The sequence below is a fragment of the Puntigrus tetrazona genome, chromosome 1, assembly GCF_018831695.1.
Source record: "Puntigrus tetrazona isolate hp1 chromosome 1, ASM1883169v1, whole genome shotgun sequence".
Lineage (NCBI taxonomy): Eukaryota > Metazoa > Chordata > Actinopteri > Cypriniformes > Cyprinidae > Puntigrus > Puntigrus tetrazona.
The window spans coordinates 3,018,992-3,033,991 of record NC_056699.1 but is presented as its reverse complement, the minus strand read 5'-3'; the positions used below and the strand labels follow the sequence as shown (position 1 = coordinate 3,033,991).

The 15,000-nt window shown below is 33.3% G+C and overlaps 1 protein-coding gene across 2 annotated transcripts in view; it reads right to left on the bottom strand.

The window, feature by feature from the left end:
- LOC122350229 (glypican-6-like) overlaps nt 1-15,000 on the bottom strand; it is a 179,051-nt gene that overhangs the window by 86,829 nt on the left and 77,222 nt on the right. For both annotated transcript variants that reach the window (XM_043246568.1, XM_043246576.1), the window contains exon 3: nt 4,145-4,536. In XM_043246568.1, the coding sequence (XP_043102503.1) occupies nt 4,145-4,536 (392 nt within the window). The remainder of the gene's footprint in view (nt 1-4,144; nt 4,537-15,000) is intronic.

Genomic DNA, 15,000 nt, shown 5'->3' with positions numbered 1-15,000 from the left:
GTTTTTCACTCAATAAAGGGAATATTGTTGATATTGTTCACTTAACTGGAGAGCTGTGCATTATTGTGATGCTTTTATCAGCTGTTTGGACTCTCATTCCGACGGCACCCATTCACTTCAGAGCACAGATGCAATACCACATTTGTCCAAACCTGTTCTGATGACGCCGAAGAACCAAACTCATCTACATCTCAGCTTGAAGCGCATTTTCATTGTCATTTTTTGGTGACCTATTCCTTTAAATCAGATAGCGCGCACGCTAAATACTTTTAATGCTATTTCGCAGCAGTTTAAATAACTTTATCCTCAAAGCTCAGGAAAATAGTAATAATAAAAATAATAATAATCTGCTAAATCTTCTTTTGCCCCTTTCAGGATTTCAAGAACAGCTTGGAATTTTCCAAATGGTTCTCCTAATCTAACATGAGTGGGATTTTCAGTGCTTAATTCAGGGAAAACAGCAAAAAGGCCTCGGATTGCAATTAATCCCAAAAATGCATTCGGAGCTGTTTATTTCTGAGCCGACCTAACGACAGAAACACGCACGCTTAAAAACAGGAGCTCCGTTCGAATAAAAACAACTATTGCATGCGCATATAATTCCATACATTATTTTATAAATGATCCCAAACCGAGTTATTAACTTTCATTTGCCCAATGAAACCTGTCTAACAACAAGCCAACAACAAGCCAACAGCATTTTTTTTTTCATAGCAAAACCCAGCTACAAAAACAACTCCAGCATCAGGCTGGGCGTATGAGCGAGTCCGTGCACGTAAACAACATTTCAGAGCGTTTCTCCTCACGTTTCCTACATCAGGTCAGTGACACGCCTGCCCAGAACAGGTCTGGGTCCTGTGAAAACAGACCCGGTCCATTAGCACACGGCGCAGCGAGAATCAAAACACGGCCATTAGTGATGCAGCGTGATTCACTGCCAGAGAAATACAGAGGAGCATGCTCAAGACACGCATGTCTTCATATACAGCTGCTCTTTAAAACCATGCTTTTTAGTGCTTTTAAGAAACCGATGCACAATACCGGTGAACACTGAAATCAACACGCACGAAATAAATACCAATAAAATATGCAGAAAGGATAATAAGTCAAAAGTGCTATTTAACGATCGAGTTTTAAAGGGATGCATACGATCGTGGCATTTGTGCAAAAGCATGACCGATGGGTTGAGGCCATTGGTCCCCGTTTCCCTTCGCTTTTCTTCACTCCGAGAAACTGTGTGTGCAATATTAATTACATACGCAAAGATGATTCGAGTTTATGAACAGTTGGTTTAGTCGAAACTTTAATTTAGTTGGCAATGTCCTTTAGCCAACATGCTTGAAAAAACTATTAAATGCGAACATTTTGATGTTTCTAAGACAAGAAAACATGCTATTACATCCTTAGTCTTGATACGCTACTAACATTTTAAAAGTCAGTTTGAGAACGCGTGCATTTCGGGGTCAAATTAATTCCGCTAAAATGCATTTTGTTAACAGGAGACGTTTGCAGAGTTTCAATTTGTTTCAAGAACCTGTGAGCATTTCTCAAGAACATTTCTCCTAATGACAATTGCATGTTATTAGCCAAGAAATACGTTTGTACTTCGTACTGCTGCGGATCGGACAGACGTGCCATTACTAACAATACAACCTGATTGGCTAAGAATAATCCTGCTCGATCATGAACTCGGGGCTACAAAAACAGGGCTATTTAAACATTTACGTGGACCGTGTTTATGTCTTCCCAGCCCGTGTGTGGTTGTTAAAGCGGCTTTAAAGTAGTTGCTGAAAATCAGGCACGTCTTTGGCTATTTAGATTTGCTCACAGATGACCGTATAATGCATGCTGACAAAACTAAACTAAACTGTCCCTTTGATGCAAACCACTTTGGACATGCGCACGCTAAATGCACCAATGTAAATGTAAACTATAGTGCTGTGAATAAAGGTACAGGAAATAATAATAATAATAATAATAATAATAATAATAATAATAATAATAATAATAATAATAAAAGTTAATTTAGAGAGATAAAAAATATTATTAATTTATATAAATATTAATGTATAGTATTTTTTTGAACATTTTATACATGCATTATTTAAATATAAAAACATGCAGATGATTTTTCAATATGATATGTTATTTAAAATAAGATTTTAAAATTAAAAATTGTTTTGAATAATGAAAATTTAAAAGAGTGGGATCGGGTGTATATTTCACATTTATGCTATGTGTAAAAAATAATAACAATTATAAAAAAAAATTCCTTTCAGTAAAATAAATGAAAAAAATAAACAAAATGCAAATAACAAATGATAATACGCAATTATGTATTATTTAAATAATATTATTTAAAATTGCATTTAAATTATTATTGTTAAACACATTTTTAATATTTACTTATTCATGTATTTATTTATTTATTTTTTACATATCATGTTTTTTTTGTTTTTTTGCATAGATGTCATAGTATTTCTACTGCACGCATTGTATTTTCTATCCCATTTACCCTAACTCTACAAGGTCTTAACCGGGTACACACACACAATCACTAACACAATTATATATCATTTGCTATATACCGCTCAGCCCTTAACCCTAGCTGAAGGTGAACTGTGGCCCGTGACAGGAGCGTTCATCTCTCTGACATGCTGAACGTCACAGAGGTCCTCCTAACACTCATTCCTCACTACTTCTGCCATCACAGACGAACACAGACACAAAAGCAGCTTATCTACATATTACTTCAGCAAAAGCACATGAAACAGGGCCTAGCTGCCTGACTGCATTCTCCGGTCTCCTTCATATCGGTCAATAATTCTTCTAATCGTCCGGTAAGCTATTAAACAGCATAAACATCCAGCGGAAAATGTGATGGAGACGAGCTATCAAAGACGGATCTGAGCGATGGCAGAGATGCCCGCTGAGGCTGCCAGCGGATCGCTTTTATCTTCCCTTCAGAAAAGCGGCGGTGTCTCCGCAGGGCATCTCTCATCACGGATGTCACGACCTGTCCGGCTCAGCGCTGTCGCTTCAAAGAGCTTCGGTGCTGTTAAGATGCATTAACACTCGTGTAACATGCAACCTAGTGGACCTAGTGGAAAATACATAAATAACGGCTTCCACAAAATACGTGTTTTAGTTGAAAAGACTAAATAAAGTTTGCAATAAATAAATAATAATAAGTAATATGTGTTAATAATAATAAGAAAATTAATTGTGGCTCTACAAATTAAAAAAATTATAATAAATAAAATAAATAAATAAATAAATATATACTACTAAGTATTAGTAGTAGCATATTATTAATATGAGAAAAAAATATATATATATATTTATAATATATATATATATATATATATATATATATATATATATATATATATATATATATATATATATTTTTTTCATATTAATTAGTGCATGTGCCAAATGTATATATCAACTACACATATAATAATTACAATAACAATAAGTGGCTTATAAAAAGTATATACGTTTATGCAAGTAAAGTTTATCCAAAATAACAAAAATTCAACAAAAATTGCTTGACCAAAAATAATAATTACAATATAAGTGCTAAAGTTACACATTGTAATATTATACACATAATAAAAATACACTATTATTACTTTTATTAATATTAATTATACTCCTAATAATAATTATTATTGATGTGTTAAATGTGTATATCAAATATAGAGTCAAATATATAAATATATATATATATATATATATATATATATATATATATATATATATATATATATATATATATATATACACACACACACACATATATATATATATATATATATATATATATATATATATATATATATATATATATATATATATATATTAGATTAGATTCTAATGGGTTAAAAAAAATTGATTCAATAGAAATAATACTTTAATATAATACCATACATATAATACTTAAAAATATTTTAAAATAAGACACTGAGCTAGAATAAAACAGGAAGGCATAAATCTCAGCTCCGCCGATGTTTTCTCCAGATCTCTAGCGCAGTATGGGTCTATTTCATCGACAGACGCTGAAGGCCACTGACCCGTCTAGACGTCCAGTGAAAGCTGAGCACAAGCAGGAAGACTCGTGTAAAAATAGATGCCTTACCTTTGCCACTCTGTTGGCCACTTCCCGACCCACCATGAGTCCTTGAACGAAGGAGCGCGCCGCGATAAAGGCCTTGGTGACCTGAGCCTTGAGCTTGCGTGGCACGTCTCCGAAGGGCTTTAACTGGTCGGTGTACTTGCTGATGCACTCCAGATAGTCGTCTGTGAAGGTGTACTGAGAGTTGAGCAGCTGGAACATGCGCTCCAGGAGTCTGGACCAGAAGTCGTTCAGCACTTCCTCCAGGTTGACGTTTCCGCCGGTGTAGTAGCGCTTGAGCTCCGAGAACAGGTCCTCGAACATCTCCGAGTTGTGCGTGTACAGTTTGCCGTATGTGCGCACGAACATGTCGTTCAGAGACTTTTCCGAGTTGTCCAGCAACTCCAGAAAGAATTCTGAAACGGAGAGGGACACGTATAAAATTACTTCATCGTGTGTGAGCTGAATAAATGAGCTTTGATGTACGGTTGGTTGGGATGTGACTATATTTAGCCGAGATACAACCATCGCAAAATCTATAATCTAAGGGTGCGAAAAAAAAAAAGAAAAGAAATATTGAGAAAATTGCCTTTGTAGTCGTCCAAATGAAGTTCTTAACGATGCATAGTACAAATAAAAAATAATGTTTAATAAATAAATAAATACATTAAATAATTGTTGTTTTTTAAAGGATTTATTAAAAATAAATATTGCACAAAAACATGGAAACAAACACATAAAGTAAAAAACAACTACAAAAACAACAGCAATAATATTTTTATTATTATTATTATTATTATTATTATTATTATTATTATTATTATTAATTTTATTGTTGTTGTAATAGTAATATTAATTACTGTTAAATAATATACATTATATTACTTATAACAACAACAACAATAATAATAATAATAATAATAATAATAATAATAATAATTATTATTATTATTATTATTATTATTATTATTATTATTATTATTATTATTATATTTTATTATTAATAATAATGATAATGATAATAATAACTATTATTATTATTATTATTATTATTATAGTTATTAGTAGTAGTAGTATTTAGTAATAATCTATTTTATTCGTTTTTAAATTTTTTCATGTAGTTTAATTTTATTTTAGGATTTACCTTTAGGATTTTATCTTAAGAGTAAAGATAAAGGTTTTTTCTCATTCCATGTATTAAATGACCAAACAAAAAAGCAGCCTTCAGGAACACTTGTTACACCAGCGGGACTCTCCCAAGACCATTTTCTCACCTTGTTCTCAAATGGAGTGGATATCAAATTATGTGATGCAGACAGCAGCTTCTGAAATACTGCCAGTCCACCATATGGTACTCAAATTAACGTCCTGCTTTAACTTTATCAGCCGCAGGCAGAGATTTATGGAAGACACCGCCGGCAGCGTCTGCTCAGACGGATACAGACCGGCTTGTCTTTCAAGACCACGTCCTGCAGTTCAGGCCTTCACGACCCGAGGTGCTGATTATTTTTAACAGACTTCTGCTGATTGTTTGTCCTCAAACGAAGGACGTTTGGATCCGGAGAATGAATTTAATGTGACTTGTCATCTTTCATTTTTCATGATATGCTTCTCACAACACAAAAGGGATAGTTCAAAGAAAAAAGACAATTCTGACGTTTACAAATCCTTTATGACTAGCTTTCTTCTCTAAAACCATAAAAGAGCGACCAAATAAATTCTATAAATTCAATAAAATGAATATATATATATATATATATATATATATATATATATATATATATATATATATATATATATATATATATATATATTCACTAAAACAATGAACAAAAATTAAATTAATTAATTAATTAATAAATAAATAAATAAATCAATAAATTCAATAGAATGAATATATATATTCACTTAAAGCAATGAACAAAAAAAAATACAAATAAATAAATATATATAAATATGAATATATATATATATATATACTTAAAACAATGAACAAATAAATAAATAAATACATCAAGAAATATAAAAAATACTGACAAAATATCACTTTTACCAAATAGTTATTGATTAATAGATAAATAAATACTGAAATTAGTGACAAAATAAATCACTAAATACTGGCAAACGTACTCATTTTAAGCAAACTGTCTCTTTAAGTGAGAACTTCAAGCAATAGATTGAGGTAAGGGTGTTTTTAGGAAGCTCTCCAAAGCTTTTCAGTTTCAAATTGAATTTTTTTCCATTTGCAAAGGCTAATTAATGGTATCCTTGGGTCATCTGGCTATATAATCAAACGTTTCATTAAAGTAGATTGATCTAGACGCTGCTTATGTTGCCCTCTTTGAAAAACAGCCGACGAAATAATAGTAATTACCTTCTCATCACGCTGATGGAGGCTGTTGATGATGTAAAACAACATATTCATTACTCAGCGCCGGAAAAGCAGCTTTACCCTTCACATAATTATAATGGAGTAAATCATGCAAATACATATCTCAGTCCCTTCAGAGCCGCGGCTCGGCTCAAACTCAACACTGACAGCGTGCCGTGTGTCCATGCAGGGAGAGCTCAGGTCAGGACGTCACATCGTTTAATCAGAGAATTAGCTGAGATCTTTTCATTTTGGGGATCTGAGCATAATCTGAGACGTTAGTGAAGTCTGCACTCTCCACTTCTTCTCCGTTTAGGTTCAAGTCAAGTGGTCAAGTGGCTTTTTATTTGTCAGAGACTTTTTTCGGGGTGTATTGGGTTTAAAGCCACAATCTTGTTGCGAGTATAATATTGCACAGTCGAGTAATGAGAAAATATAAACAGCTATTTATATCTATATTAGTGCTGCCAAGCGATCAATCACGATTAATTGCATCCAAAATAAAAGTGCATAATATTTACATAATATAAATGTGTGCGTTTTGTTTTATTTTATATATATATATGTATATATATATATATATATATATATATATAATGTATTTTTTTGTTCATTGTTTTAAGTGTGTATATATATATATATATATATATATATATATATATATATATATATATATATATATATATTTTTTTTTTTTTTTTTTTATTTAATTACATTTTTTTCATTTTGTAGAAATTGTATAAATAAATTAACAAATACAAAAATACTGACAAAATATCACTTCAAAAATAAACTGAAATGATCAAGTAATTATTAATTAATATATAAATAATATCTGTATCAAATGTCGTTTATTCCTCATTTTCCTCAGTCTTCGGCGTCGCGCGACCCTTCAAGAAACATTTCTAATTATCAATGACAAAACTTCAATACGCTTTATTTTTCGGCATTGCCTCCAAAAGAACAACATTCACCCGAACCCCTTTTCTTTTCCCGTCTTCTTTTTTTCTAAATCATCCAGCAGGTGAAACTCGCACGTCTGATCACTTAAAGCGGCGGCGGCACAGCTCTGCTCAACAAGGCACATGATTTTCACAATCGTTCATGTCTGCGGCGCGAACGCAAGCACTAATTACAGGCTTCCATTATTGTGGACGTCCTCAAGTGCATCCAAACACTTGTTTAATCAGCGCTGTTAAATCGTAATGAACACGGTGACACGAGAGGTTTGGACAGATGGCTTTCTCGCAGATAAAGACAGAAACCACTGGCTGTTTGTGTGAAGAAAAGAGGGCATCTGAGGAGCGGCTCGTATCGGCCCGCATCTGCTGCTTTCTGGAAACTTTCCATTTGGACTAATTGCTCGGCCTCTGCTGTCGTCTCTTTATGAAAACCTATCTCTTGCATCTTATCAGAGACACATTAGAGCGGACGTATTCGTCTTCAAATGGCTTTTTAAGAGCTCATTAGAGATAAGCAGGGAGAGAGATATTAAACAGACATGAAGGGTCGCGCGCGCGTGTGAAAGACAAAACTGTTTACTGTTTACTTTCTTCAGATTTGATTTTTCATAGACTGCGTAAAAGCACAGATTTTAGATAACAGTAAAGAAACTAGTAAGTCTCTTGCTAACTACACTGAAGCAGTTTAAAGAAGCAAAGCATCATTTCTAAATAATAATGCTGTCAAATGAGTAATTGAATAATGAATCTCATGCAAAATTATGCTTTTGTTTACATAATATACGATTATGCTGTAAAGTGTCAAAAATTACACACATGCAGTATATATTTTGAAGAATCAAATGAATCATATTTACAGAAGAATCATTCAGTTCATATATATATCATTCTTTTATATATATATATATATATATATCACTAGAATTTTTATTATTTCTTTCCTTTATACATATAAGAATAGATAAATATATATATATATAATATAAATGCTGATTCGAAGAACTCTCTCCTACCAAAATAAATATGAATATTGAAATATATTTTTAATCCATTATGCTGTAAAATGTCAAAAAAAACAACAAAAAAAACAACAATATAGACGGAAGAATCAAATGAATCAAGTTCAGAAAAATCATTCAAAGTGAATCATTCTTTTTTCATGATCAGATTCACTAGAATAGATTGTTTCTTTGCCTACAAGAAGAACAGATAAACACATACACACAAACATTCGAAAACAGATCCTAAATATAAATTGAATATTAGTACAATCACATGTGCAAACTTATCTGAACAATTGGCACAATCAAACACACAAGAGCACACACACACACACACACACACACACACACACACACACACACACACACACACACACACACACACACACAGCATACAGTGGCACAGAAAGCGTATGTTCTGTTCTCATTACACCCGTGAGTCCCCAGTTTCTCAGTCTAGTTTCACCGCAGTCGACTGACCCATGATTACCCCTTCATTTATTTAAGTAATAATAGGCCCCGAGCGCTCCAGCGTGGCACAGACGCTCTTTTATTCTTATAAAAGGAGTCAAGGACAAGTCCAGATCGAGATGGAGTCACAGTTAAAAGTAATTGTTCTACGAGACGCTCGGTCATCACGTTCATAATGAAGAACCGCGGCTGAAACACTCGCTGCATAACGCATGCGGTTTTGCTAGTTTTGCAGATTTTGAAGTTATTTTCAGTGTCATTGTGATATAAGGTGTGAAGTTTATATATGAACCAGGCCCATGCGTGCAGAGATAAAACACGGCGACCGAAACAGTTTAGTTCCTTTATTGCTGTAAATCAAGGGAAACATTTCAGTTGAAATACAATTTTATTTTAAGCAACATTTTTCTGAATGTTATTTTTAGTGAACATTTTAGCAGTGTTGGGTGTTTTTGAAATTGCTTAATAGTTAAAAAATAAAACAAATTTGCCATAAATATAAAATATAAAACAAAATACAAAAAAATATATATAAAATATATATATATATATATATATATATATATATATATATATATATATATATATATAAATAAATAAATATATATATATATATATATATATATATATATATATATATATATATATATATATATATATATATATATATATGTATATGTATATGTATATATAATATAGTCTTTGTGTGTGTAGCTTACATTTTATTTGAATAATTTTTTATGTTATTTATAGTGAACATTTTTGCTGTTTTGAAGGGTTTTTGTAATTTTTCAAAACTAAAAAATTATAAATACATTTTATAAAAATATTACATATTCAATTTGAAGCATTTTTTTTCTGAAGCACATCATTTGATTTCATTTTATTTTCACTATTTTTCTTTTTAGTTTTTAACCATAGTAACCCTGCTCTAGCTCCGAGTCGTGCTGCAAAACGATGCACAGTAAAATACCATACCATTATTATTAATATATGCCCCATCATTCAGCAGGTTTTTATTTATTCAGCCACTCCCTGTACAGGAATGAAAAGCAGTGAATATTTTAATGCATTTTACTCAAATGACCTACATCTTTGAGAGGAAAATAATGAATGACGGCAGCGAGCTGAATTATGCATCGGCTGCTACGTTCAGATTTACTTTATGTTGTGTGTATTATAATCATTCCCGGTCTCTCTTCTCTTGGCCACGAACACTTCCCTCGCATGAAAAATGCAGACGAAACGAATGACTGAATTATGAAAATGCTCTCAGCTGAAACAAAAACTCAAAGCGCATAACGGCGCGCTGAAACTTTGATGAGGCCTCTTCGCAGCCCGGATGATCTGATTCGCTCAACAACGACGTCAGGCCACCTCGAACATCTCCAGATGATGAAGGTCGAGGAACCAAGCCACGCCACGGCTTTATTACAGAGAGAAGCGATCAAAGACACGTGTAGGACGGCCCTAGACGATCTCTCTCGACTTCCGACCGGAAAAGCATCAGCTGGTGCTCAGAAGATGTGGAAGCTGCTGTTATTAGAGCAGATGTAACAAAGAGACACCTGTCTCGTCATCTCTGCCGCTAATAATCAGATAATAATTATTGAAGGAGCCTTTCAGTGTCGCCTCATGTGTACGACTCGCTCACAAGGCCAGCCGTATTTTATCGAGTATTTATACAATTACAGGTCATTTTAAACTAAATGAATAGACATCGACAACAGCAACGACACCTGACAAATCTTTCTACGTCCAAAATAAAATTTTATTAAAAATTTGTATTGTGTGTTTGTGTGTATTTATTTTAGTCCTGTCAAACGATTATTGGCAATTAATTGCATTAAAAAAGGTATTTGTTTGCATAATATATGTAATGACATATGCATATATTTATTTAAGAAAAATGTTGTTTGTTTATATATATATATATATATATATATATATATATATATATATATATATATATATATATAAAAATATAAACATATAAATATATATACAGGTAAATATTTTCAAAATATACACTATATGTGTTTGTATTTAATTATACATTTATTTATTTCTGATTTATGTTAAACATATTTTTTCTAAATAAGTGAACTTTAAAAGCTAAAAATGTAAATTTTATAAAATATAAAATATTTAATTTGAAGTACATTTTATTTTATTTTATTTTATTTTATTCTTTATTACTCTGGTCTAGGTCTCTCTGACTTCTGGGCTTTAACTGATGCTAAAAAGATGACATTAAAATGTCAACGCTGCTGTTATTATATAATAAATATTTTATCATTATTTTTATTACTATTATTATTTAGATCACTTTTAATAATTGTATCAATTTATTAGTTAGTTTTTATTTTCTTTTTTTCTTTCCACTCTGATAATAACAATTTTCTTTTACCTTTACTAAAACTCTTTAACTTTAATCTCATTACTGTCTAGAAGGGGAAAATAACAAATGGGATGATTTTTCTTTTTTATAGGTTGTGTATGTGATTTTACTGTGTTTCGACACTTTCTAGGCCAGAAAGCATTGTCAGTGCTGTTACTTTAGTGCTGGTTAGTACTGGTTTTTGTTGGCATAACTAGCAAAACCTACTTGGTGAAGGTGACCGAGCAAGAACTCAAACGGACCACAGTTTTCTGATGTCTCACCATTCAGCTGGGATAAAGTAAGCATTATTCTTCTCTTATTGCTTCCAGTCAGAATATCGCATGCTAATAATTGCTCCTGATTTACCGTGTTTTAGTTATCGCCGCATTTCAACCGTCAGATTATAATGTTCACGAAGCTTAAACAACAGAGAGCTGATGTGATTGCATGTGACATGAAGGTAATGGCCTTTCAAATTATTTTCCCCACTCTCAATTAGCCTGTGTGAGGCTCAATTAATTATGCTCAGCGAGGCCTCTTACCTACGTCTACGGTTTCAGTCTTTCCTCAGTCAATGCTGTGACCCGCACAGCTTCACACGACTCAGCGCTGCTTAAACAGCTGAGAAATAGCCTTTATGGACTGAAATGGCTCTTTTCTGACATAATTCAGTGACCCACGGTGGGCGAGGCGATGGAGTTTTGTGACCAGTTTAATTGGAGGTAGAGCTGCTTTTCGTTTGCCTCAGAAAGCTGCCATTTACAGCTTTCGGATTTGGAAAATTCAATCGTTTTTTTTTTTCCACAATCATACCTCTACGAAAATAAAGACTGTGCCAATGGTGCAGTGACATCGCATTCTATAATAAATAAACACACACACTACTTTTTTTTTCTTTTTTTAAATATAATAGAATTTGCAACTATTTATTTCATTATTTGTTTGTTTGTTTGTTTGTCACTTTCACGTTTCAGAACAAATAGAATAGAATAGAATAGAATAGAATAGAGTGGAGTAGAGCACAGCAGAGCAGAATAGAATAGAACAGAGTGGAGTAGAGCACGGCAGAGCAGAATAGAATAGAATAGAATAGTATATAGTGGAGTAGAGCATGGCAGAGCAGATTAGAGCAGAGCAGAATAGAGCAGAATAGAATAGAATAGAGCAGAATAGAATAGAATAGAATAGAGCACGGCAGAGCAGAGCAGAATAGATTAGAATAGAGTGGAGTAGAGCATGGCAGAGCAGAGCAGAATAGAATAGAATAGAATATAGTGGAGTAGAGCATGGCAGAGCAGAATAGATTAGAATAGAGTGGAGTAGAGCATGGCAGAGCAGAGCAGAGCAGAATAGAATAGAATAGAATAGAATAGAATATAGTGGAGTACAGCATGGCAAAACAGAGTAGAGCAGAGCAGAATAGAGAAGAATAGAATAGAATAGAATAGAATAGAATAGAGCACGGCAGAGCAGAGCAGAATAGATTAGAATAGAGTGGAGTAGAGCATGGCAGAGCAGAGCAGAGCAGAATAGAATAGAATAGAATAGAATAGAATTTATGGTTCCACAAAATAAAAGATTAAAAGATATAAAAATGTGTTATAAATATAAATATGGAATATAATATATATATATATGGAATATAAATATAAATATGGAATTCATGGTGGTATAGGTTTTTCCTGTAGATTATTAATTTAGGAAATATTTATTATAACATGTATTCATTTATTTTGTTTAAAAAACACTTACAATTGCTTGAATAGAATAGAATAGAATAGAATAGAATAGAATAGAATAGAATAGAATCCACTGTAAAAAGACTGTATTCTTGGACTGTATTCTTTCCGTGTAATACTTGAGCATGTTTCCACATGGTAGCGTGTTTCAAAACTCCAAGGAATTCCTATCAACAGCCACCCAAGAGTCTAATTCTACACAACGCGTTAGATTAGAACGTGAGGCTTCACACAGCAGAGGAAAATTCATCTCACTCCAGCCGTCTATGTATAATTCATCACTGAGAAGCTCCACTTTAAACCACAACTAACCCTGTGGCGCTACTCGCTGTAATAACCTCATAAAACGTCTTTGTTCATCTCCCCGTGTCTGCGGGCAGTAAAACGTGACGGAGGTCGCCGGGTCTGCGGCTGCTGTGGTTATCGATCAGCACATCACAAACGGTCACCTCTTACAGTGATTGACGCTCAAAGGGAAAGTCCTCAAAACAAAGCCACTCGAACACAAGCGTCCGTCAGAGCTCTTCAGATTAGCTGCTACTTTTAAGCCCACTTAGTCAGTTGTTCGTTGGTTTTTTTAAAGCCTTCTCTCTCGTGCATCCTTTCTCTGACAATCGGTTTTTCAATATTTGGCTTGAAAACGGCCCGTCCAACGGAGGCTTGTTTTAAAGCTGTCTGAAGTCAATGAGAATCAATGGTTAGACTGAAATATCATGAAGGGAGTCTCTACAGTGTTGCCCCATTTAACGTTCTCTACCTCCAGCAATTATTAAATGGGCCAGAAATACATTTTAGAGCTGAAACGTGCCAAAAATACACTAAGAATGAATTTCTATGTTACTAAGTAATTTGACAATATCAGAGCATCAATAAAGCATTATTTTAGCATTATTTTAAGCTTTAATATCAATCATAATTGTCTACATTGACATTAATCAGACTTTTTTAAGCAGAAAATCGAACAGAACTCTAAAATTTTAATATTTGATGTTTCATGTAAATACTAGACAACGCTTCCACATCTCTTTTAAAGAAAAAGCAGTCTAGTAGCATTTTTCAAGGGATTGCTATCAATAATTACCCAAAAGTACGGTTTTGAATGGCCTACAGAATGAATGAAATATTTTTGCATGCTATAAACACGGTCGCGGCGCTCCGTGAACTTTTCCTTTTGCATGAAAAGAGGACAGGAATAAACAACATACGCAGTAAACATGAAATGAGTCTCTAAACGTGAAGCAATGCAAACAAGAAATAAATTGAATAAATGATACGGCGCGTCTCGCTGCGGGACATTTCTGTCACCGCTTGACAATTTCGCGTAAACGAATGTCGTCGACCGGTTCAGGACTTCTTCTGAGAAACATCCGAGACGCAGCAGCTCTCGAGGCTGTGAGTGTTCATCTCATGCAGAGCTGTGAACTCAAACCCATGCTGCTTTATAATATAAACCTCGGGGAGATGATTCAGATGGCGTGAGACGTGTCAGCATTACATTTATCATAGCGTGATTATTCATATCAATTACCGACGATGGTATGGAGCCACTGTAGCGTTTTTTTTTTACATTTTTGCTGTAAACACAGCTTCACGACTTCCTGCTCGTCTCCTGTCATTCCGGTCCCAGATTGGCTTGTGCGTTGCCATAGCAACAGCTGAGAACTTTGGATTGGTTTTAAACAAACTACCCACATTAATCACACCTTGAGTTATTTAATAAACATGCAAATGTGCAAGGAAACATATTAGCAGGCGACAGGAATCGCAGCATGCGGAAACATATAGATTATTGGAGTGTGCATTTCAGCTTTTCTGTGTCATAATTTTAATGTGCATCTGTTTTTCTGATTATAAGTGAATTTCTAAGTATTAAAAAATGGTTTCTGCATCTAATTTATCTATTTACATACACATAGATGAACATATATATGTTTAGAATAAATTGTGTGTGTG